Raw genomic sequence first — 25419 nt, 5'->3', positions numbered from 1 at the left:
AGCTTGTCCTCACCCCACAGGCACCTCAGGGTGAACTGCTGGCGATAAACTCTGCGTTGGGTCTGAAAGCTTGTCTGGTTTTCTCCCTGCTCCTCTGTTAGGTCAGCTCAACTACCAGGCGGCCTCTCCTGATGAGGGTGCTCTGGTAAGCGCCGCCAGAGACTTTGGCTTTGCCTTCCTCGCCCGGACCCAGAACACCATCACCATCAGTGAGATGGGCACCGAGAGGACCTACACGGTTCTTGCCATTTTAGACTTCAACAGTGACCGGAAGCGGATGTCTATAATTGGTATGTCTGTGAATCTCTCATTTAGATGCTGCCTGTCACACATTTGCTTTAGGACACCAGGAGAAAGCAGCCAATGAATGAATGACGAGGCTCCTGGAAGATTTCCACAGACTTACTGAAGCCAGTGTTTTTCCTTCATTCTACTGATGTCCATTGCCCAAGAGACAATTGCAGTAGATCTGAATCTTGCAAGTGTTGATTGACACTCTTCGACGATGTGGGCTGGCAGCTGCTGAATCTGGGCTGGCAGGTGCAGCGTGCTCAGAGTGGCAGCTGCAAAGCTGGCAGCATGGCCCACATGTGCTTTTACCGTGTGAGCCGCTCCAAAGCCCTCTGGTCTACACTTGATGTCAGAGGAGGAACGCAGCAGGAGAGGAGTTCTGCGTACAGCAAGGATGTGCTTAGGGATAAAAAAAATTGTACCTCCAGTCCAGGCATGTTACAATAGGCTGTCAAATGGAGATGAAACTTGCTTTCTAATAGTGACATTTTTTAAGTCATGATTTGAAATAATTTCAAACTTATAGGAAAATTATAAGAATGGTTAAAGAACTCCTTTATGCTCTTCCATATTCACCAACTGCTAGCATTGGCCACATTTTCCGTCATTTTCATTTTACAGAGGTTCTTGTTTTCTGAACCATTTGAGGGCAAATTGCAGCTCTAATGCCTTTTGCCCTAAATACTTATGTAGGTATCTCCTAAGGACAAGAACCGTCACTCATATATCCAGTAGTGATCAGAATCAGAAAATTTCATGTAATACCATATTATTATCTAATCTATGGAATGTTTTCAAATTTTACCAGAAATGTTCCTCATTCCATCACCCTTATCCCCTTTTTCCTCCCTCCCTTTCTTCCTTCCTTTCTTTTGTCTTTCTGTCTTTTGTATCCAACCCAAGATCACATTAGGTGATTGTTACTCTGGTTTCCTTTCACCTAGAACAGTTGCTCAGCCTTTTTTGATCTTTCATACACTGACAGTTTTGAAAAGTACAGGCTCGTTATTTGTAGAAAGCCCCTCAATTTGGGTTTGTCCGATATTCCCCCATGATTGGATTCAGCTTACACATTGTTGGCAGGATGAATATATAGATGATGCTGTGTCCTTCCCAGCATATCATATCAGAAGGCACATAATTATTGGTGATGTTAGCTTTTGATCACTCTGTAAGGTGGTGTCCACAAGATTTCTCCATTATGAGACTGAATTTGCAACCAAGAAAAGATACAGAGCTGCCTACTGAACTCTGACTAGGCATACGTTGCTGAGTACTTTCTGTGTGCCTAGCACTGATTTGGGCTGATGAACATGCCTGGCATTTACCTTGGAGAACTTAAAATCTAGTTAACTGTGAGGCACGTGCTATAGTTTGAGTTACAGGTTTGATCCCCAGTCTGTTTGGGGTGTATGCAGGAGACAACCAATCAGTGTTTCTCACATCAATGTTTCTCTCTCTCTCTCTCTCTCTCTCTCTCTCTCTCTCCCCCCCCCCCCCTCCTTTTCTCTCTTCCACTCTAAAAATCAATGGAAAAAAAATATCCTTGGGTGAGGATTAACAACAAAAAAAGGTCATGAGGAGTCATATCATGGTCTGAGTATCAAAGGCAGTAAGAATTTACAGCAAGAAAGAGCCCTATTGGTTAGCATGGACAAAGAAGGTTCTATGGAAGAAACTAGCACAGGGCATGGAGTCAGTAAGTATTTGCTGAAAGAATAAGTAAGGATATGGAAAGCTAAGTGACCAAAGGAATCTTTTCATATTTACTTCATTAGTACATTCTATGTAGGTAGTGGCTTACCCACTTTGTTGAGAGCAACATTTTTCCAGGTGCATTGATGAGTTTAAACTAATAGGGCATTATTAGCACAGTGATAGTCAAATTAACTTTATCAATGTAGTTTTCTATTAAGAAATCAAACCTAACTTTATTCTTTGCTTTTCCTTTCCTTGCTGCTAGTAAGAACCCCTGAAGGCAATATCAGGCTTTACTGTAAAGGTGCTGACACTGTGATTTATGAGCGGTTACATCCAATGAATCCTACCAAACAGGAGACGCAGGACGCCCTGGATGTAAGTCTCACCTTCACTCTTTATGCCACAGGTTCCAAACTCACTCTCTGCTACTGTTTCTTAAGCGTGAGTGAGAGCTGTATGTTAACTGTTGATCCTTCCTAGTCTTGGTGTGGTTGAATGGAAATAACACCAAAGGAGGAATATTTGGTGGCTCCTGCTCTGCCCCTGCTGCTGACTTCCTAGGAAATGACCATGGACCATGCCCTTTCCCAACATCCAGGTCAGCAGGAACGGCAGGATTGGCCCACAGGAATGACTGGTCTCTCTTCCATTGGCCTTGAACAAGCTACACAACCACATTGAGCTGGAGTCTTAATATCTGTGTGGATCCTAAGAACTCCACCAGCCTCGTAGTATATACCGAAGGAAAGAAAGCATTCATGTATGACAAGGCATGATAAAGCCATGTGTTGGATAACTGAGTTCTGATACCTTGGTTAGGGAATTGGTTTGGTTCTCATTCCTTCAAACTTGTTATCTAAGAGGACTATGTACTTAGTCCAGTGATAATGCGATTATTCAGAATGTTTCTGGAAATTTCTCTTGTGGAATTGCCTACCAATCCTCATGTTGTTTTGATTTTATATAACGATGGCAATGAAGTATGGAGGATTTCCGTCAGACCTGGTGTTCCAGTTCTTTCTCTTTACTTGTTTTGTGTCCTTGGGGAAAGAAGGGGGTTGATGTCTCAGATGAATCATTCTTTGTCGAGTGAAAGAGGCAGAGGATAATTCCTACTACCATGGAGTGTTGTTGCAAGGGAAAGTATCTTGCACAGTTCCCAGCACTTAGTAAGTGCTTAATAAAGGGTAGTTTCTTCTCTTTACTTTAAGGTCAAGTTTGAAAGCCACCCAGAAGTCCTTCAGAAAGAAGCCTGATGAATATGTTGTTTACTAATTGAGGTCACATTTTAAGATTAGATATGCTGTTGCCTGGCTGGTGTGGCTCAGTGGTTGAGTGTCGACCTATGAACCAGGAGGTCACGGTTCGATTCCTGGTCAGGGCACATGCCCAGGTTGTGGGCTTGATCCCCAGTGGGGGGCATGCAGGAGGCAACCAATCAATGATTCTCTCTCATCATTGATGTTTCTATCTCTCTCTTCCTTTCCCTTCCTCAATGAAATCAATAAAAATAAGGGAAAAAAAAGATTAGATATACTGTTAAAGCAGTTATAGTGGGTAATTATTTCTCATGAGGATATAAATTTAATCAAACAAATGCAGAACCTTCCAGAGAACCTTAGAAAGCAAACACTTAGTTGGGTGAACCAGCTCTGCCATCTTGGCTAGACCCATGTTAGTGTGAAATAATGAAACATTTTTACTGGCTCATATACTGTATAAACCATTTAAAATAGCTTAAATCTCTCTATGGTTACATTTTCAGACACTCTTTTTCATTAAAATGTTTCATGTCAGCTTTAACAGTGGCTCATGTATTTCATAATTGGTTTGAGGGAATAACACTTGAGAGCTCATAGTTGATTGGGCCTGTAACACAGTTTGTGGGAACAGATTATAAAGTTGTCAGTTCTGTGTTTACAACATCATTAACACCCGCAAGGCATCTTTCTTTGGCTGTTATTTTCTTAGTCATGAAGAGAAAAGGTTTTTTTTTTTACTCTAGTGACTTGATTTAGAAGAAAGGTTTACATTTCCCTTTAACTAACTTGGGAACTAGAAATAAATAACTAATTTAGGGTCTTAAAGATACTTGGGAAAACAAAGTGTTTGTTTAATCTCCTCTATAAAGTATATTTGTCCGAACCCATCATTTTTTTTCATGGCCTCTTTTTAAACTCTCTTATTGTATTACTTTAAGTAAGATTTCGAACTTGATCTTGAATTACACAAAGTTAACTATTCTTTGTGTGGATGGTTGTCTTCTAAATAAAACAGGTCTTTGCAAATGAGACTCTTAGAACCCTGTGCCTTTGCTACAAGGAAATTGAAGAAAAGGAATTTGAAGAATGGAATAAAAAGTTCATGGCTGCCAGTGTGGCCTCAACCAACCGGGATGAAGCTCTGGATAAAGTGTATGAGGAGATTGAAAAAGACTTAATTGTGAGTTTTAATCTTAAAAAAATTTCCCCTTGATATCCTAAACAAAATTGGAAATTTTAATTAAGTTTTGATTTCATTCTTGAAAAATAATTCTAACTTCAGCATTTGAAACTGGTACAATGAAATTAGGTCATTTGAGGGTTTTTTTACTCAGCAAGCAAAATACAAGTTGCCATTATGAGAAACAGAAAACATTAAAACAGGTTCTATTCTGATTATTATATCACTTATTAAAATTATGATTTTTACACAGTAACAAGCCAGACTATACTTAGTACATAGAGAGAATTACTGAAATGATTTCTATTTTGCAAACTCTTGAAACATGAAAAAAATACCATTTGTAAATTAAACTTTCAGAGTTAAACATTGCCTGTACAGTTTAGATTAATGGAAAATGTTCAGCAAACAGTAATGACCTTTAGCAAGAATTGGCTTATGTCTGTTTAAAGTAACATATACATAATGAAAGTGTGTTTTTATTGTCCTTGATTTTGTTCTTGCATTTTTGACTTGGTCAATTACTTTAGGAAAAACGATTTTGGTTATTTTGGTTTGGGGTGTGCAACACAGCAACCCTCCCTGCTAATGCCAGCCATCCACCCCAGTAGAGAACCTACTAGGATACATAATTATCCCTTCTTCTCTATGTAGGTTGGCAAATTGTTATTACAGAACATATTGCTTATTTGCTAATTCATTGTTGTTGTTGTTTTTAATGTTTATTGCAGCTATTGGGAGCTACAGCTATTGAAGACAAGCTTCAGGACGGAGTCCCAGAAACCATTTCAAAACTTGCAAAAGCGGACATTAAGATCTGGGTGCTTACTGGAGACAAAAAGGGTAATTCATTGTGTAGGGAAGCATGTCTGTTAACTCGCAGATATTCAGAGTTCCTGTTTCCATGCCCGAGATGACCTTCTCAGACTTTCCATTCTGCACAGACACTGGCCTTTCTTTGGAACATCCATGCTTTCCCTAAGAAACCTTTCTTTGTTATTCCAGGCCACCCTGTGTCCTTCCCCATACTCCCTCATTTATTCCTTGTACTTGAGCTTCTGGTTGTGGTCAGTCTTATCTCTCCAGCCAGACATGGCTTGCTGTCCTGAGGGGCCGTCCTTTGTGTCCCTTCTGTCCGTCCCAGCACTGCCATTTGTTGGCATGGGTTAGAACAACAAACAGTGAACAACTCTTATTTTCTTGCCCGTTTTATTGCTTGAAAATAAATTATAATTAACATTTTATACCCAAGGGAAGATTTTAATTTTTAAATTTAGAAATGAACAGAGTTGGTTGGGGTTGATACTTTAATCCACAGCATTCCACAGGAAACCAGATAATTTCTCTTGCTTTGATTTACATCAGCAGTGGGTCCCACACTCTGCTAGGCTCAGGGAAGTACAGTCCCAACCTTAAAAAAATACCAATGGATGGTAATGCAAAAGGGGAAAAAGTCTTCAATAGGAGCCTCGTGTGAATGAAGGTTGATAGAACTTGTTATCTCTTCACCCCCCCCCCACACCCAATAATAGAATGATTAAACCACATGAACTGAATGTGTTTAGGATTGCAGTGAACACTGATTTATTAAATAATCAGTTAATATATTTGATGCTATAGCACATTTTATTATTGAAAAGATTTCAAACCAGACTTTGAGTTATACTTACTTTATTACAGAAAGAGGGATTTTTTTTAAATGTGATTTCTATACATTGTTATGGAAAAACAGCCTAGTTGATTGAATCTGCCTATTTTATTAATTGAAAAAAATCATTATTCCTGCCAAAACCGGTTTGGCTCAGTGAATAGAGCGTCGGCCTGCGGACTCAAGGGTCCCAGGTTCGATTCTGGTCAAGGGCATGTACCTTGGTTGCGGGCACATCCCCAGTAGGGGGTGTGCAGGAGGCAGCTGATCAATGTTTCTCTCTCATCGATGTTTCTAACTCTCTCTCTCTCCCTTCCTCTCTGTAAAAAATCAATAAAATATAAAAAAAATCATTATTCCTAGGTAAAGTTGATTATTAAGTTCATCAGTAGGAATGACATCTGACTTCATTTTTTTCTGCTGTAGAGACTGCTGAAAATATAGGATTTGCCTGTGAACTTCTTACTGAAGAAACTACTATCTGCTATGGGGAAGATATAAAGTAAGTAACGAGCCTACAGGATAAGAATAATGTCTCATTTTTATAAACACAAGACTAGGTGTAGAAGACACAGATACGGAGAGATGAGAGCTACACTGTCACTTCGGGCAGCTTCCTCTGTTTACATGAAACAAGAGAACAACAGGCAGCTCCGAGTTACCATGGTTGTACCATAGGGCCTTATGTTGTAGGGAAACTTGGGGCCTTTATTTGCCCTTCCAGGGGCCAACGGTCCCCTTTCCTTAGACGTTCTTGGGACTTGTCTGCTGATACAAATTAATGTGAATTACATTCATGTACTGTCTTTTCTAGGAATTTTACCTTTTCAAGGGAAAATAGAAGCCCCCACAATCCTGCCTGGAGGAAAATTTTGGGGTTGGTTACATCTGTAGTCTTGTCTAGTTGGGCAGGCCGGATAGTTCAAAGGTGAAATATCTCATTGGCCCTAAATAAGAGTGCAGTGGACCTGGAAATGTATAAGGACAAAGCCCTGACTTGTTATGAAGCTACACATGTGCTGTACACAGTTACCAGGATGTGTTTGCCGCTGGCTTGAGACTTAGTTCCTTTTATTCCTCAAGACTTTTCCTTACGATGCCTCAAGGCCAATTAACTAAGCCAGTGGTCGGCAAACTGCAGCTCGTGAGCTGCGGTTTGCTGCTCTGTTGACTAATGAGTTTGCCGACCACTGTATATACTACCCTTTACCTCTTTGCACACAATATGCCACAATTGCCTAATCCTCACAGCTTCCAACTACACGGTAACATTTAGTCTAGTCCAGTGGTCGGCAAACTCATTAGTCAACAGAGCGGCAAACCGCCACTCGCGAGCCGCATGTGGCTTGCGAGCCGTGGTTTGCCGACCACTGGCCTAGTCTGTTAAGATAATGAGGGAGTTGATGGTTGTTATTAGTCTTCTTTCTAATGATGATGATAGAGTTTCTGAGTTCTTTCAGTGTATTAGGCACACTGCTAAATTAGACAAACAAAACCAGTAGCCTTATAATCTAAGTAGATCAGTTCTGTTTGAATAGAGGTATATAAATCATGCCTCTTTGTGCTTTTAGGATTTGAAAAATAGCAATGGACAAATAAATACTAATATGTTGACTTAAGTAGTTTCTTGATTTCAAGTAACCTGACTAATTACCATATGTTTTTGTTTATTTCTTGTAGATAGGAGACTTAATATATTTCTGTTCTCTTTTTTGAAAGTGTTGAAAGTTGGGCTCTGAGCTAAATTAGAAGAAAAAGTGAATGCAAGTAGCAGATTTTATGATCATGTTCTTAGCTCAATTTACCTTTAAGAAATGAATCATCTTGCTAGATGGGCCATCCTGTAGAATAGTTTGAATGGGTAACTTCTTATTTTTCTCTTCCAGCCTTTTAGGGATCACTCCTTATTTCAACTTGAAAATAAAAATTAAATTAATGTGGAAAAATGGGTAGCTAACCAATCCTTTAGAGCAGTGGTTCTCAGTGGGAGGCAAGTTTGCCTTCTATGGAACATCTGGCAATGTCTGGAGTCAGGTTGTCAAAAAGGGGTGCTCGAAACATCCTACAATCCAATGGATAGCCACATTCAACAAAGAATGATCTGGCCTGAGACTGCAATCGTGTCAAGGTTGAGAAAGCTGTTCTTGAAGGTGCAAAATAATGGCTCAGTGTGTGTAATGAGGAAAGCCCTGGGCTGAGAGTTAGGGGACCTGAGTCTTCATTCTCGTTTTCCCATCAACCTGCTGCAGACAAATCACATCATCTCTGCCAGGCTTCATTTTCTTATTTGTAACATGAAGAGACTGGATAAGATCATTACAGTCTCTTCCACTCCAAAATCCTGTGCTCATTTTGTTATCACATGAATGGGTTAATGTGGTCTTCTAAATAAGGTGTTGATAGAAAGCACTGAGCATTTCTCTAAACCAGACTTTATGTGGAAATAAGTTTCTTTCTGCCAAACAGCCCCCATTTATAATACAGTAGGGTTCACCCCAGTATTATAGTTCAGATTAAGATTGCCTTCCTTCTGTTTTTTTTGTGTGAATATATTTTCAATTGTATCTTTCTTGTGCTGTTTTTGGCAAATGATGAAGTACCAAGAACATGGTGCCCCCATAGTGGAGGAATTAAGACTTAGTTAGGTTGTATATCACTCATTTAAAAATAGGCAAAGGACTTGAATCAACATTTCTCCAAAGAGGATATATAAATGGCCAACTAAGCATATGAAATGATGTTCAACATCACTAATTATGAGGGAAATACAAATTAAAAATACAATAAGATATCAGTTCACACCATTAGGATAGCTATTATATATATTGAGTGTGGGCAAGGATATGGAGAATTGGGACTCTTTGTTCACTGCTGGTAGGAAGTAAAATGGTGCAGTCACTTTGGAAATGGTAGGGTGGTTCCTCGAAAAAATTAAAAATGAAGTTACCATATGATCCAGCAATCCCACCTCTGGGTATTATCCAAAGAACTAAAAGCAGGGACTCAAAGAGAATATTTGCACACCCATGTTTATAGCAGCACTATTTACAATTGCCAAGTGTAGAAGCAAGCCAAATGTCCATCATTGTATGAATGGATACACAAAATGTTGTTCACCCTTAAAAAAGAAAGGAAATTCTGACAAATGCTACAACATAGATGAATCTTGAGGATATTATGCTAAGTGAAATAAGCCAGACACAAAAAGAGAAATACTGTATGATTTCATTTTATATGAGCTATCTAGAGTGGTCAAATTTATAGAAACTGAAAGTAGAGTGGTGAGTAGCAGGGGTTGGGGGAAGAAGGATTGGGGAGCTATTTAATGGGTATAGAGTTTCAGTTTTGAGAGATGAAAACGTTCTGGATATTGGTTCTACAACAATGTGAATATACTTAACACTATTGAACTGTACACTTAGAAATAGTTAATGATAAATGTTATGTTATTTTTTTTTACCAAAATGTTAAAAAGAGATTATACTAGTATGCCAAAATTATCTCACAGTCAAGGGCCTGTTTAAACACTTCAATTTCTTTTCCCCAGTGCTCTTCTTAACACAAGAATAGAAAACCAGAGGAATAAAGGTGGAGTATATGCAAAATTTGTACCCCAGGTGCAGGAACCTTTTTTTCCACCCGGCGGAAACCGTGCCTTAATAATCACTGGCTCTTGGTTGGTACGTATATCATTAGGGTGTCTGTGCCTTTGGCTCAAACTAAAGCAGTTCAGTATGGACCAATTTTAGATGGTTTGCCATATTAACTACCAACCCAAAAATCTTTTAGCCAATAAATGAAAATTCAATTTCCCAAGTTTGAAACTTAATGTTCTAAGGTACATGAAAGGAATTACACCAAACTGCTAATAGTGGTTATACCTGATTTATCAATTAATGGTATGGTTATTTTAAATTTTCTTCTTTGTACATTTTCCTATTTCCTAATTTTTAAAGTAAAATTTATATAAATAGAACAATGTAATCAATGCTATAATCCAGTGGTCGGCAAACTCATTAGTCAACAGAGCCAAATATCAACAGTACAACGATTGAAATTTCTTTTGAGAGCCAAATTTTTTAAACTTAAAGTATATAGGTAGGTACATTGTTATTAACTTAATTAGGGTACTCCTAAGCTGGCCTTTGCTAAAAACTCCAGGGGCCAAAGAGCCGCATCTGACTCGCGAGCCAGTTTGCCGACCACTGCTATAATCCAAAAATTATCCTTTCCCATCATCAAAATCTTGGGAAATGGGACTTTTTTTTTTTATAAGAATAGTTTATTGAGTTTTAGAGAGAGTGGGAGAGAGAGAACCATCAATTGGCTACCTCCTGCATGTCCCTTAGCAGGGATCAAGCCTGCAACCCAGGCATGTATCCTGACAGGAAGCAAACTGGCAACCTTTTGGTACATGGGATAATGCCCAACCAACTGAGCTACCTGGCCAGGGCGGGAAACGGGACTCTTGATATAAAAACTAAAATGGTAGTAATTCTTTCCCTCTGTGATTTCATAGAATGAAATTCTTCTAGAGAAAAAGACCAAGACAAGTAATATTCTGAAGCTGAAGTTCCCAAGGACAGAAGAAGAAAGACGAATGCGGACGCAAAGCAAACGGAGGCTGGAAGCCAAAAAAGAGCAGAGGCAGAAGAACTTTGTTGACCTTGCCTGCGAGTGCAGTGCTGTCATCTGCTGCCGGGTCACCCCCAAGCAGAAGGCCATGGTGGTGGACCTGGTGAAGAGGTACAAGAAAGCCATCACGTTGGCGATTGGAGACGGAGCCAATGATGTAAACATGATCAAAAGTGAGTCTTTATATATATTATTGATTTTTTACAGAGAGAAAGAGAGAGGGATAGAGAGTTAGAAACATCGATGAGAGAGAAACATAGATCAGCTGCCTCTTGCACACCCCCCACTGGGGATGTGCCCGCAACCAAGGTACATGCCCTTGACTGGAATCAAACCTGGGACCCTTGAGTCCGCAGGCCGACGCTCTATCCACTGAGCCAAACCAGTTTCGGCAAAAGTGAGTCTTACACGGACAGCCAATGCAACCTGAATTACTAAATTGATGGCAGGATCAGTTTTGAGGGTAGTTTTTTCCAATCTTATTGCTCGGGCTTTCCTAAAGCACATATTAATAAAGGTGCCCTACCGGGATGGCTACACCTGTGACCCTGCCCTCAGGTAGTTTACAACCCATCCGGTAGGAGAGAGCAGGCATGACAGTGCTCCCCACAGAATACCAACTAGAAAACGAGTTCCATATGGTTGAATTTATCCTTGTTTGCTTCTTTTATGTGTTTGGATTTTTTTCCTCTCCTTCAGCTTCTCCCATGTTTCTTTGGGGCTTATTAAAAGTCCTGCTATGTAATCAGTTTTGTGAAGCTTGGTATAATTGTTGAACTCTTTCTGGTATTTGTTTTGAGATTATTCTCCCTCCCCTAAGCATTATTTTCTGGGGCTTTCTTCTTGCCTTTGATAAATCTGTTAGAACTTCACCATTGGGAGACCTGCAGTGAGCTCAGAGTGGCACATTTGTCATTGAAGCAAAGCTCCGAAATAGTCTCACCTATTTCTTGACCTCCCTGAAAGACTGCCGAGGGTCCTTCATACAGAGAAACACAGTCGTGTGGGTATTAAAGGATGTGGAACCAAACCTCATCGACATGTCTGAATCCTGGTCCTTTTTCCCTTCCTATATTACTTAAGGGTGATCTTGTAATGAAAATACCCAAAGTAGGGAGACTTGAATACTTCTCATCCTACTGCCAACATGCTCATCTGAAAACAAGAAAATTATCTCCGATGTCACCTCCAGCTTTGTGATGTTATTAGGATGAACGATTATATGACTACATGTGTATATGCACATCCTGTCGTGCTGGGTATCTTAATGCATTACGTATAACTAGGTTTTATATTCAGCCTATATTGTGACTCATGCATCTGTCTTTCTTTTCTTAGAGTCTCTTCTCCTCCTTGGCATATACTAAGAGTATTCCAACTTTATCTTCTTCAAAGGAGTCAGCTGTATGATGTACGTCTTCTTGCTTTTTTATTATGTGTATCTGTCGCCACTACCAGTTTAATTCCTCTGTACTGTGTTTTGCATGTGCTTGTGCTACCATGCAAATGGCATTTCTTGCTCTGAATTAGATCTATTTCCTCTGTACCTAGCTCTTTCTCTCCCATCATATAACATTAACTCAACTAGCTGTGCCAAAAAAGAGCAAGGATCTCAAACATGATCTGATTTCAGTTATACTGCAGACTCCTAGATGTTTGGGGAGGCGGGGAGGGTTACCTTGCAGATTTACCCTCTGGTTTACGATTTAGACTTGAAAATGTTTTGTTCCTCTGAGTTCACCAACTGAGAGCAAAGGGATCACAGAAGTCAACATAGATCTTAGAGACTTGTTTTTCTTAAGTTGTCTTACCAATTTTATTAAGCTGTTATGGCAGGTGCTTTTATATATAACCTATGGAGCATCCATTTGCGACAAAAATCAAGGAAACTCTGAGGTCTCCTTGAAAGTCAGTAGCTTTATCCAAGTATTTTTAGTGCCTTTTTGTACTTTTCAAAAAAACTAATTTCTTTCAGCTGCATCAAGAACAATGTACAGTGGTGAGGGGGATATTTGTTGTTTATAAAAAAGTAGAGTGAAATTTAAATGTCAGAAAAAAATCTGACCATTGGCTAACAGATTTCATGTTTAGCAGTACAGTAGAAGTAGAGGAAATTGCAACCCACCATGTTCCTTCCCCTAGCAAGGATCCTAGGACTCTCATAAGCTGCCCTCTCCCTCTTGTGCCTAAAGATGTCTACTGACTGGTGGGTGGTTTTTCTAAGACCCCGAGAATGAACAAGCTTGAGGAAATGATCTGTTTGTTAAGGAATTATGGAGTCTTTTGAAGAGGCATTTAAAACCATATTTGGAACTTCAGAAGAATCTATATTTAGATTTTAGGGAGAAAGCCAGTGTGGCCTTATGAAGTGCATCTGTTCAGTTGCCTTGAATCACCCTGTGAATCATTTCACACACTGTCCTTGGTCTGCTCAGCAGAAAGTTTGGCAGGAACTTCCTCAGCCTCAGCTCCAGCATAATCTCAACATTTCCCTCTGTGGCTTGTTCAGGAAAGGAAGCCGTAGTTGGATAGGAAAGAGGAGTTGGTAATCATGATCAGTCAGGTGAACTATTTGTGTGCGTTGAAAGAGGTCGTAAATATTGAATGAGATGCAATTTATTCTATTTTTTAGAATTGTATAATATTGTCGGAAACCTTGGTTTGCACAAGTGACTCCATTTTGAATTTGCCAGACCTCGTGTTCTGCAAATGGGGGAGGGTTTTTAAAGCTTCTTTTAGTTGGAAACCCTGCTGGGTTGGCAGTCACTTCTCAGGGTCTGAGTAATAGGTTGTGTTCTCCAAACACATGTTCTCTTGAATGATCTCACTGTCTGTCTTTCCTCTCATGACTTCTGAGACCTAGAAAAAAAATGTGTAATTCTCTACATTGAATATGCAATTTAATAACTATTGGAACGATGGATAAAATGGTGACTCGTTTTTTATCTATTCCGGAAACCTTCCCCACTACATTAAAAAAAAAAAAGAGAGTGTCTTAAGGTAATGGTAGGCTATAAATAAGTTTTTGAAAGTTTAATAGTAACTTAGTTAAAACTGTTTTGATTACTTGTGTCGGGGAATAACTAACACTAGCTTAAGACAAAAGATATTTATTTTAAAAGATACAAAGATGTCTCATGCTGCCCAAGAAGGCCAGGCCTCAGAAGATGTTGGAGCCAGGACCTGGGGCTTCCCCAGGAATCCCATGTCTGTCTGTCTCTCCCTCTCTCTAAATGACATTTCTCTGCCTTCAGAACCCCTCAGAAATATATCCATCCCACACCTTAAGAATTTACATGTTTAAGTTTTAAACGTAAACACATCCAAATCCTAATTCCAAATGCCCAGAGACTGATGGGCCCAGCTTATGTCTTCTGTCAGTCAGAGCTCAGGACAGGAAACAGACACCTTGAGGTCCTTTAAGCAGAAAGTGATTAACACAGGGGCCAGGGTACTCAAAACAGCTCTGGATGGACTGAAGAAGCTGGTTTTAGGCTGCGCGTCTAACATCTAGTATTCCTCACTAGAGGAGATTCTACTTTGAGGGTCCTCTGCAAAGCTTTTCAAGTAAGAAGCCTCTGCAGCTTTCAATGAACCTAAGGCAGTGTCTCTGATTGTCCAAACCTCTTCCAGTCAACATCTGACAGCCGGAGAATGGACATGAACTCTGTTGTAGAAATGCCAAAATAGGAAGTGATGCTGGGCTTCAATTCACTTCTCCCAAGTATTAAGGGGATCAAAACAGTGGAACTTAATTCACAAAGAACCTAGCGGTAAGGGAATCTGGGCAATGTAGGGTTTTTATTGGCATCCCCATCTTCAATTAGAACAGGATGGAATGAAGCTTGAGAGAGTCAATTCGTAGTATCCACCTCAGATTATGTGTCTGCCCATGACGGACTCAGCTGTGGTGGGGAGTCAGAGACACATTAGGGCTCACGCTTTGGGTGAGAAGGATGGTTTATGAGCTGGGCAGATAATCTGACTGGAATTCCGCATTCACCTGAGATACTTCCACAAATGTTCATGAAGGCACAACCATGTGCACTATTTGGCAACTACTACCTCTGACTTTGAAATTAATTCAGAAGCTGGAGTGGAGGCTAGAGAGCAAGAATTTTCATATTTATTATTCCATGAATGTCTTTTTCTTTTTTTTTTTTTTGCCATGGAAACATTATCACTTCAATGTTTTGCCTTCAAATAGGCTTACGACTAACAGTATCTTCTCCCTCTGCCCCATAGCTGCCCACATCGGTGTTGGAATAAGTGGACAAGAAGGCATGCAAGCTGTGATGTCCAGTGACTATTCCTTTGCTCAGTTCAGATACCTGCAGAGACTGCTATTGGTGCATGGCCGGTGGTCTTACATCAGGATGTGCAAGTTCCTACGATACTTCTTTTATAAAAACTTTGCATTTACTTTGGTTCATTTCTGGTACTCCTTCTTCAATGGGTACTCTGCACAGGTAATATTTATTTATTTGATTGGCAGTTTTTGGTGTTCTGTCTCTTAATAGCTGAGGCACAGATTAAGATATGGATTACTTTTCTAAAGTGTTTCTGGTGCTTTAACAATGTCTTATTTTGCCTTTAAAGGGGTAGAGTTTTTTCCTGGTCTGTTGACTTCTTTTTCTGTCAGTCAGCGCGCAGGACAGGTCCTTTAGGCGGGAAGTGATTAATACAGTGATGAATGCCTTCACCCTAAATGTTTTTTCTAAGTTACCTTGCCATTAAAGAACAGTGATAACAAATTGTTCAACTTTGCAAATATAAAAAAGTATATCGTGACCAAGGCTAAAGGCATTATGCAAATTTTAGATGACCATAGATCTATTATGTCTCCGTTTGTTTGGACTTTTAGTTTTTGCTGTAACAGTAATGGTGGGCATATGTAATATGTCAAAATGGTGATACAACAGTTAAATATCATTAGTGAAAAATGAACCTAAACCAGTGTCTCTGATTGTCCAAACCTCTTTGATGCTATGTCACAGACAAATGGTTATCAGAACAGCCTCAGGAACCCGGGCCAGGAGTGACCTTGAGCAGGGCTGGCGCCTTCTTCCTGTTCCCATGCAGGACTGTATATACAACTGCTGGTGCTGAGTAAGCCCGTTTCCTCTGCTCCACCCTGAGGATGGGTGTGTGCACAGCCTTACTTATCCCTTTCAGAAGCATAGTTCTTATATTCAGCTGAATTCTGTTTTAGGAAGTGTTTGAATGGCCATACTGGACTTGCAAGATAAAAGTAAAGAAGATTTGAATGGTATTTGTGCGCTTTTGAATGGGTTTTATGTATTCTCATTCATTAAGGGACATAAAAAGGATTCAAACACTGACTTGGTTTCTAACTTTATTAAAATAGAATAGACTCCTTTTCCCAAATGTGTTGGGGTACATCCCCCCACTCATTTAGGGGGAAGTTAGTTTCTGTGGAATGGTTTTCTATTCTGCCCATTACATAGAAACAGACTCATGCCGTCTGCAGGTGCAGAGGTAGGGCAGAAGTCCCACTCAACCTGGGACATCCTTGCTTTGACAGAGCAGATGAATGCATGTTGACTAGGCTGCCAGTGTTTCCTGGTTGGTGACACACACTCTGTAATCTCCTCCCAGACTGCGTATGAAGACTGGTTCATCACCCTCTACAACGTGCTGTACTCCAGCCTGCCCGTGCTCCTCATGGGGCTGCTCGACCAGGTAGGGGCCTTGTGCTGACAGGGACACTCTGTACGCCTCTTAAAGAAGGTCAATGCAAATATTTTTTTAAAATATATTTTTATTGATTTCAGAGAGGAAGGGAAAGAGAGATAGAGATAGAAACATCAGTGATAAGAGAGAATCAAAGCAAATATTTTGATGCATTCTTTTGGTTTTCACTTGGTTCTGAGTAAACCCTATGATAGTTCTGGTGTCCAGCAACAAGAGTAACTGCTGTGCTTCTTGTTGAATGGTCTGTGCCTGGGTTGAATCACTGACCGGAGTTGATAATCTTCCTTTGGACACTAAGACTTCCTTGATAAGACACTTGACAGTATAGTATGTCTCTATAATAACCTATTCATTTTAAAATAAATTATTTAAAAACTTTCTAAGTCTTATGTGTTTAATTCCCAGATTACTACATTATACATTTTATCTAGTAGTAATTCTTAAAGAAAGTGATTTAATGAATAAAAAGAATATTTTGGAATGAGCTCATCAACTTGTGTATGAAAATACTTCCCCAAATAATTAGAAACAATATATTCTTTGAGGAGGGAAAATAGCCTCCCTACATTTTTTTTACATTACTGATTTATTTTCTTTCCATAAATAGCAAATTACTTCCTTAGACTAATGTAATGATGTTGATCTCTGTACAGTGAAACTATTCATAACTTATCTTGTTTAATTGTTGCCTTCATAAAACTTAAGTTGGTTAGAGTGTTGTCCCCATATGCCAAGGTTATGGGTGGATCTCCAGTCACAGGGCACATACAAGAAGCAACCAATGAATGCATAAATTAGTGAAACAAATCGATATTTCTTTCTCTCTCTCCCCCCCCTTCCTCTCTCTAATTCAAATAAATAAATAAATGAATAAATAAATAAATAAATACCTTGTGACATGTAAGCATGTAAGTTTTCTCTGAGCTCTTTGATTCTTCATGGACAGTACACAACTCTTCTTGTGTTTTTCCCTTAAGGATGTGAGTGACAAACTGAGTCTCCGATTCCCTGGACTATATGTAGTGGGACAAAGAGATTTATTATTCAACTATAAGAGATTCTTCGTAAGCTTATTGCATGGGGTTTTAACATCGATGATCCTCTTCTTCATACCTCTGGGAGCTTATCTACAAACCGTGGGACAGGATGGAGAGGCGCCTTCCGATTACCAATCTTTTGCTGTCACAATTGCCTCTGCTCTCGTGATAACAGTCAATTTCCAGGTACGTGGTTTTAGTCACCTGTTTTCAGTATCTCTTGGTGCCTGTATTTCCATACAGACCAGTGTGCACATCCAGCTGGCTCTCCCTCTCCCTCCAACTGAGCCTCTGCCATTTTACACAACATGACTGCTGTTTTCACTCCTGATAACCAAACACATTTCCTACTTCTTGCTTGAGCCAAGGATAGTTTGATTGGTCAGTATTCCAGCCAAATCATGCCTACGTTACTGAATTCTGTTTTCCAGAGTCCTTAGATCCTTTATTTCTTGCTACCTCCCCAAAGTGAATGCTCTGTTTTTCTCTGGTTTCCCAACAGATTGGCTTGGATACTTCTTACTGGACTTTTGTGAATGCTTTTTCAATTTTTGGAAGCATTGCACTTTACTTTGGCATCATGTTTGACTTACATAGTGCTGGAATACATGTTCTCTTTCCATCTGCATTTAAATTTACAGGTTGGTATTTTCTTTCTAAATTCCAAAAATAAATGTACAGAAAAATTTCAAATTATAAATTATTGCTAGGGAAAACTAATGTCCTGAGAAGAAATTGAATGGTGGTAGTTTGGAAGAGTGGTAATGTAATGTGAGGAAAGCAAATTAAAATAAACTTAAGATATAATTGTGTATGTTAAGTTAGATAAAAGCCCGCCCCCATAAAACCTAATATTGGTAGCTTATTGGGGAACAGAATACATATATTGCTGGTAGCACAATAATACAGTTTAATTATTCCAAAACACTATCTGGAAAAAAAATGAACTATTCAATTATTTGTACACTTTGAGAAGTATTTCCACTTGGGGAAAATACTCGAAGGTAAAACACATCAAATTTTGGAAAGGTAATCTGTACAAACATTGTATCACAACATTTCTAATTATGTTTTGAAAATGGAAATAACCCAAAGGCCTAAGAATATAAAATTATCTAATCCAAGTATGAATTCCATATCATAGAATTCCAGAACTCAAAAATGGGCTACATTGCCCAGCTGGTGTGGCTTAGTGGTTGAATGTTGACCTATGAACCAGGAGGTCACAGTTCAATTTCCAGTTAGGGCACATGCCCAGGTTTTAGGCTCAGTCTCCAGTGAGGGGTGTGCAGAAGGTAGGCAATTGGTGATTCTCTTTCATCATTGATGTTTCTATCTCTCCCTCTCCTTTTCTTGCTGAAAAAAAAATTTTTTTTTAATTTTTTAAATATAATTTTATTTCAGAGAGGAATGGAGAGGGAGAAAGAGATAGAAACATCAATGATGAGAGAGAATCATTGATCAGCTGCCTCCTGCATGCCCCCCACTGGGGATAGAGCCCACAACCCGGGCATGTGCCCTTGACCAGAATAGAACCCGGGACCTTTCAGTCCATAGGCCGATGCTCCATCCACTGAGCCAATCCAGCTAGGGCTATAAAAAAAATTGTTTTAAGTGGACTACATTGGAGATATGTATTCAGAGCAATAAATACAATTACAGAAAACACAATAGTTTACAACTGTGTAAAATATAGGACAAATTGACAAATGCTGGAATGAATTTGAGTTTATAAATATAAATATTATAAATAACTATCATGAATTGGAAATTATGAACTTCTTATTTTGGATAGAGTATCTTGGACTTACAATGGAAAAAAATCCCCATAAACTCGGTTTCCTGTAAAAGATGAATTGTTTCTTTTTTTACAACCAGTTTTGGCTTGTAAAAGATGGTTGCTGTGGTAACCCTTTTCTTCTTGGGATTGAGATCATTTTTTAAAATTACATTTTTCTTTAGTGACTTGGTTTTAAAATTTACTGACTTAGACTATTCCTATAGAGATTGGTTTTTAAACCCAGACACATTTATCAATGTAGAAACCACATTTTAAAAACTATACCTGAAACCTATATAATTTTATTAACCAATGTCATCCCAATACATGCAATAAAAAATAAAATCTAAAAAAAGACCATTATTTTTAGAAACTTACAGTATAAATATAATGTTGTGTGAAAAATTTGGCTCTAGTTTTAAAATTGAGTAGTATCTGTGATGATCCGATTGTATTATAGAAATGAATGGTTACTTCCTCTGACATCAACTAGAAGCCGAATTGCAGTGGGAAATGCCTGTCTCTCGTTAGTCCGATGTGGGTCTTAATTCGGGAGTTGCCATAGCTAGTTCTCTAATCTTGGGCAAGTTACTTCTTCATGACTCAATTCCCTTCCATGGCAAAGAGGGACTACTCATCTCTCAGAACTGATTACATGGCATGATCTGTGTCAGACACCTACTACAAAGCCTAGCACACAAATGGCAATATTAGTATTTGGAGTTTCAAACCAAAACTATGAATAGGAAAGTGCTGTTTTAAGTTCCTGAAAAAAGTCAGATTGCCTACTTCTGTATTTTTAATCAATGCACCCTGTCAACAAATGCACTTTTTTCCCCCCTTATTTGTTCACTTATGCACATTGGTCTTGTTCCAGAGACTTTAAGCAAAGCAAAGTTTGGAAGGTAATCTGATTTTAAAATGTTGATTCCGTAAGCAGTGATGGGATGTTTTGGAAGGGTAATCTGCTTCTTGTAAAACTTCCACAGAGAATCCAATTATGGACAATGGAACAGGAACTGTGTCCTTAGGCTGGAAGGACCCCTATGACTCTCTCTCCACATTTCTTACAGGCACAGCTTCAAATGCTCTGAGACAGCCATACATTTGGTTGACCATCATTTTGACTGTTGCAGTGTGCTTACTGCCCGTCGTTGCCATCCGCTTCCTGTCCATGACCATATGGCCATCAGAAAGTGATAAGGTACAGAAAAAATACTCTTTGTCCTAGCTCTGAGTGCCCCTCACAAAAATCAAAAGAGCACTTCCTACTCTGGCTGGTTTTGCTGAGTGGTTAGAGGGTCAGCCTACAGACAGAAGGGTCTTGGGTTCAATTCTAGGTCAAGGGCACATACATCAGTTGCAAGTTAGACCTCAGGCCCCAGTTGGGGCACAAGCAGGAGGCAATCAATAGATGTGTCTCTCTCACATCGATGTTTCTCTCTCTCCCTCTCCTCCCTCTCTTCCACTCTCTCTAAAAAAAATCTATGGAAAAAATATTACTGGGTGAGGATTAAAAGAAAAAAGCTTAAAAACAGCTTTCCTGCACATGTCTAAGCTTTTGGGAAGTTTGGTGTGAACATTTTTTTATGACTACTTCTCTTTCGTTAGCTCCATCTTGCAAATAAGTCATTTGGGGTAAGCATTTTTGTTTGCTCACTTTTTGTTACAAAACTTATCAAACCTAAAAGGGAGAATGGTATAGAACCCCCATATATCTATCTTCTCGATTTAACAATTACACTAATAGCATTCTGCCATGCAGATAGGTTCGCGTTTCTTTCTTCATTTAAAGAAAAATGTCACCTTGTAGCTGGATCCTTTGAGATACAAGAAAGCTGTAGCTGAACAATAATGTGGCTGAACAACTCACAAAACAATTAGCAGGCTTTGGGCTCTGTTGATGAGCAATTTAATGCCATTAAAAAGTACTGGGGTTCTTTTAATCTCTCCCCTCTGCTATTTTCATCTTGAAGCGAAAGGATGGATGCACAGCAGTTCCAACATCGCTGCATCCTAACATGTCTATATCCAGGGAATTACTCTATCATTTTCCCTTTAGGAGCCTGGAGACTTCCTGGAAGGGCCAGACCCACTTCCCTCCAGTCTCATTGGCCAGAATTAAGTCACATGCTCATTCCTGGCCTAGTACTGAGCAAGGGAAATCCATGAGTCCCAGCCCTGGGAGTGGCATCCAGGTCCCAGGAGGAATGCGACTGTATGGAGCACAGGGTACCGGAATAAATTCAGTGTCCATCAGAGAGTAGGTGCTAGGTAGGTCACCTGCAGTAACCGCTGGATCTCCCTTTTCCACTGACAAGTGTATGCAGTAGCAACGAGGGAAAGAATTTTCTCCTGAAGCCCAATCAGTCTGATTTAGGAATTGGAAAGAGCACGAACTTAGGAGCTTAGGTTCCCCATCTTCTAGCTCCAAGATCTAAACTTCACATCCTCACATAACACTTCCTTTCCCCCCCCCTCTCTCTCTCTCTCTCTCCTCTCTCTCTCTCTCTCTCTCTCTCTCTCTCTCTCTCTCTCTCTCTCTCTCTCTCTCTCTCTCTTCTCACACACACACACACACACACACAATCTCTCTCCCCCCCCTCCCCCTTTTCTCATCTATAAAGTGAGGGTGGTGATGCCCGCCTCAGCATGTTGTGGGAAAGCCTGGTATAGGTCCTCCATTGACATTTGATCCTGTCCCCGTCCTGTTGGCCAGGCTTCTTCTGCCTTCATCTCCATTCCGTCAGCCCGTTCCTTTTAGCCCTGACCCATCTCTCTCCCTCTGTAGATTCAGAAGCATCGCAAACGATTAAAAGCAGAAGAGCAGTGGAAGCGGCGGCCATACGTGTTCCGTCGTGGCATGTCCTCCAGGCGCTCGGCCTACGCCTTCTCCCACCAGCGGGGTTACGCGGACCTCATCTCCACGGGGCGCAGCATCCGCAAGAAGCGCTCGCCCCTGGACGCAATAATCGCTGATGGGACTGCGGAGTACAGGCGAACTGTGGAGAGTTGATGCACCGGCCTCAAACTGCCCGGAGCAAAACAATCACCCAGAGGAAATGTCTTTTTTTTTTTTGTATGAAACTCTCAGGACTAGTTTTAAAAAACTGAACTTGTCACGAGGATTTTGAAGACATAATCTTGTTGACAAACTACTTGGGTTGGACTATTAAGCAATAGCAAATCCAAGAATACCTTTTTAAAAGTCCTATTGTTCAATTGTTTATGTTTATTAGGATTCAAAGGGAAATTTGTAAGCCAGTCTCAATCTAGAACAGAATTAGAAAATGTCTTGTATTTCAATTCAAATGGTATTGCATCATAAAATTTGAATTCGATATTGCAGTCTGGGATCTTCAATGAGAATTTCCCTGAGGCTCATATATATACCACCTTTTAACCAAGATCTTTCATTTATGATGGTAGTGACAAAAGATTCATGAATGCTCCATCACCTGGAGCTCAGTGGTCCAATGCTTTTTCAGGGTTGTCAAGGGGCTAATGGTTTCATGTTCTCAAATTGGTTTAATAATTCAATCAAGGAAAATTACTTCAGATTTTGTAAGTACAAGGTTTTAGTCTGCTTTAGTTTACCACGAGGTTAAAATAGCACATTGCATACCTTTACTCTTACTATTCCATATTACTTTAGCCACTTCATGTAGTTCTGGGTGAGTTTGTTCCCTACTTTCTTAAAAAAAAAAAAAAAGGATTTAAATATGTATGGGCTTTTAAAAAAAGTTTTAAAAAACTGAGGATATCAGTGATAAGTTGCAAAATATTTTGCAAAGCTTTCTTTTGAAAAGCAAACTTTGTGCCTACCTATATGTAAAGTATTTTATAAGAGACTTTACTATATGTAAAGTATTTAACAGAGACCTCATTCTTTTACACTTGTTAGACCTTGAGAGAAAAGGGCTGTTGGTAGCTACATTTCTAAGACTGAGAGGCAAAAGTTATTTTTCCAGAAGCTTTTCTCATTCTGTTTTTCACAGTTTCCATATTTTAGTGAAGATGCAGAAGTGTTTTCAATAATTCTGTTCTTTAGGCTGTGAACATTCACAGTATCTGTCCCATTGAATTGCTATGAGGAAATCTCAGCATGTACATAGTTCATTTTCTAGGTATGATAAAAGAATGTATGGCTCTTTATGAAAGCAAATTTCTGAAAGTTTACAACTTCTCTTTATCTTGTAAATTGAAAAAAATTGTAAGTTGTTTTGTGTGTGTTTGTAAAGAAAAGTTAGCTTGTGTAATTCTATTTCAGATTTCTCTCCCATTTTGTGAATTGTGGGAAAGGTCGAGAATGCAAATGTGTCAAAGACTTATGTTGCGGGGTGCAATATTAACAATTTTAAAATTGCTTTGGATAAATTATTTCTACATTCTGTAAATCTGAGATTTAATGTATATTTTTGTTTAAAAAAATAAATGATTTAGTAAAATCTTTGGAAAATATAATCTTTTAAAATATATTTTAAGTTGGGTTATTTATTTTACAGTTGTATAGATGACTTAAGAATCTAAGCCTGCAAGGTTTCTAAAGGAACTAAGGGGTCCTCAGGTGGTGAGGAAGAAGCAGAGTACTACGTGTTAGGGAGAAGTGACTGAGAAAAGGTGATCAGACTTTGAAAGTCTCAGGGTATGGGTTCCAATGGCAGAGTTGAGAGGATTAACTCCCATTTTAAAAGAAATTTTACTGTGGGTCTAATGCTAATGATAAGGAGAAATCTCTCATGAAAGAGTCAATAGATGTGGTACCCAACCTTCAACAACCACCCTGGTCACTCAGCAGCCCTCAACCTGGAGGCAAGAGCTCCACCGCAAGCAACTCGCTGACGGCTCAGAGGATGGTAAGCTTTCTTTTAGCAACATTTTTAAGTTTAGATATGTACATTGTTTTATTTTTAGATGTAATACTACTGCGCACTTAATGGACTACATTATAGTGTAAACATAACTTTTATATGCACTGGGAAACCAATAAATTAGTGTGACTTGCTTTATTGTAACACTCCCTTTATTACAGTGCTCTGGAACCAAACCTGCACTATCAACAAGGGAGGCCTGCGTATCATTTACTTCAAAGGAAGCTGCAGAGAGAGAGAGAGAGAGAGAGAGAGAGAGAGAGAGAGAGAGAGAGAGAGAGAGAGAGAGGGAGAGAAGAGGGTAGTGAGACTTTTAAAAATTGAATTTTCTTTTTAAACTTTTTTAGTTTTGAACCATATGAATATATTATCCACGCCAAAAATTAAATAACAATATAAATGGTTATTAAGCCAAAAAATAAAATAGTAGTTTGAGTTGGTATTTTTCCCACTGAACATTACAAATCCTCTCAAACTTAGAATCTCCCTAGCCCACAAATTTCTAGACCAGCAACCCATAGCTCTCTACTTTGCCCCTTTGGGTGACCTGGGAAGCATCCTGTTCATGGTTATAGACTGAGCAGTGGGCTTTGTTAGGCCATTTATATGCAAACAGGTTTTCTTTGCCTTCGGAAAAGCCTGGGTAACATTTTTTTAAAAAATATATTTTTATTGATTTCAGAGAGTGAGAGTGAGAGAGAGATAGAAACATCAATGATGAGAGAGAATCTGATTGCCTGCCTCCTGCAGGCCCTCTACTGGGGATGGAGCCCCACAACGCCAGTATATGCCCTGACCAGGAATCGAACCGTGACCTTCTGAGCCACGCCAGCTGGGCCTCTCTCTCTCTCTCTCTCTCTCTCTCTCTCTCTCTCTATATATATATATATATATATATATATATATATATACCAAATTCAGGATATGGGCTACTCACTCTAGATAACCTGTTCAGGATCTCCAGTTGGAGAGATTACCCATGTTCCTTTTGGCCCTGATACTGTTAAGCAGTGTCATAAACCCTGGAACGTCTCCCTGTGTCTTTTCCACCCAGGGATTAAAGATATTGGATCTGGCTTGTGAGGCCAACATGGGAGAGATCTTTAGTCTAGCATTTCTCATCAGGAATCAATTCTCCTAGGTGCTCAACCTTTAGAAAAGAGGTTGATTTGCCCACTGGGAGTCGTCTTGCAGTTTCATTCTAAAGTGGTTCTGCTGAGCCAAGGTGCATAATGAATAAGCCAGTCTATGGAAATCCTATAGGAGGTTTGGGGTTACCATCCGCTTTGGGATTCCACC

General features: G+C 39.5%; 1 protein-coding gene across 1 annotated transcript in view; it reads left to right on the top strand.

The window, feature by feature from the left end:
• Positions 1-23697, top strand: part of ATP8B1 (ATPase phospholipid transporting 8B1) — a 111239-nt gene extending 87542 nt beyond the window's left edge. The window contains exons 16-28 of the mRNA XM_054724149.1: positions 102-290; positions 2255-2367; positions 4270-4434; positions 5166-5277; positions 6509-6584; positions 9630-9762; positions 10602-10890; positions 14963-15186; positions 16337-16420; positions 17410-17655; positions 17972-18110; positions 20323-20453; positions 22041-23697. Coding sequence (XP_054580124.1) covers positions 102-290; positions 2255-2367; positions 4270-4434; positions 5166-5277; positions 6509-6584; positions 9630-9762; positions 10602-10890; positions 14963-15186; positions 16337-16420; positions 17410-17655; positions 17972-18110; positions 20323-20453; positions 22041-22265 — 2126 coding nt within the window. The 3' untranslated portion in view covers positions 22266-23697. The remainder of the gene's footprint in view (positions 1-101; positions 291-2254; positions 2368-4269; positions 4435-5165; positions 5278-6508; positions 6585-9629; positions 9763-10601; positions 10891-14962; positions 15187-16336; positions 16421-17409; positions 17656-17971; positions 18111-20322; positions 20454-22040) is intronic.
• Positions 23698-25419: the final 1722 nt, after the last annotated feature.

This window comes from Eptesicus fuscus, chromosome 12 (assembly GCF_027574615.1).
Source record: "Eptesicus fuscus isolate TK198812 chromosome 12, DD_ASM_mEF_20220401, whole genome shotgun sequence".
In the NCBI taxonomy this organism is placed as follows: Eukaryota; Metazoa; Chordata; class Mammalia; order Chiroptera; family Vespertilionidae; genus Eptesicus; species Eptesicus fuscus.
This window is presented reverse-complemented; position numbering and strand designations above follow the sequence as displayed.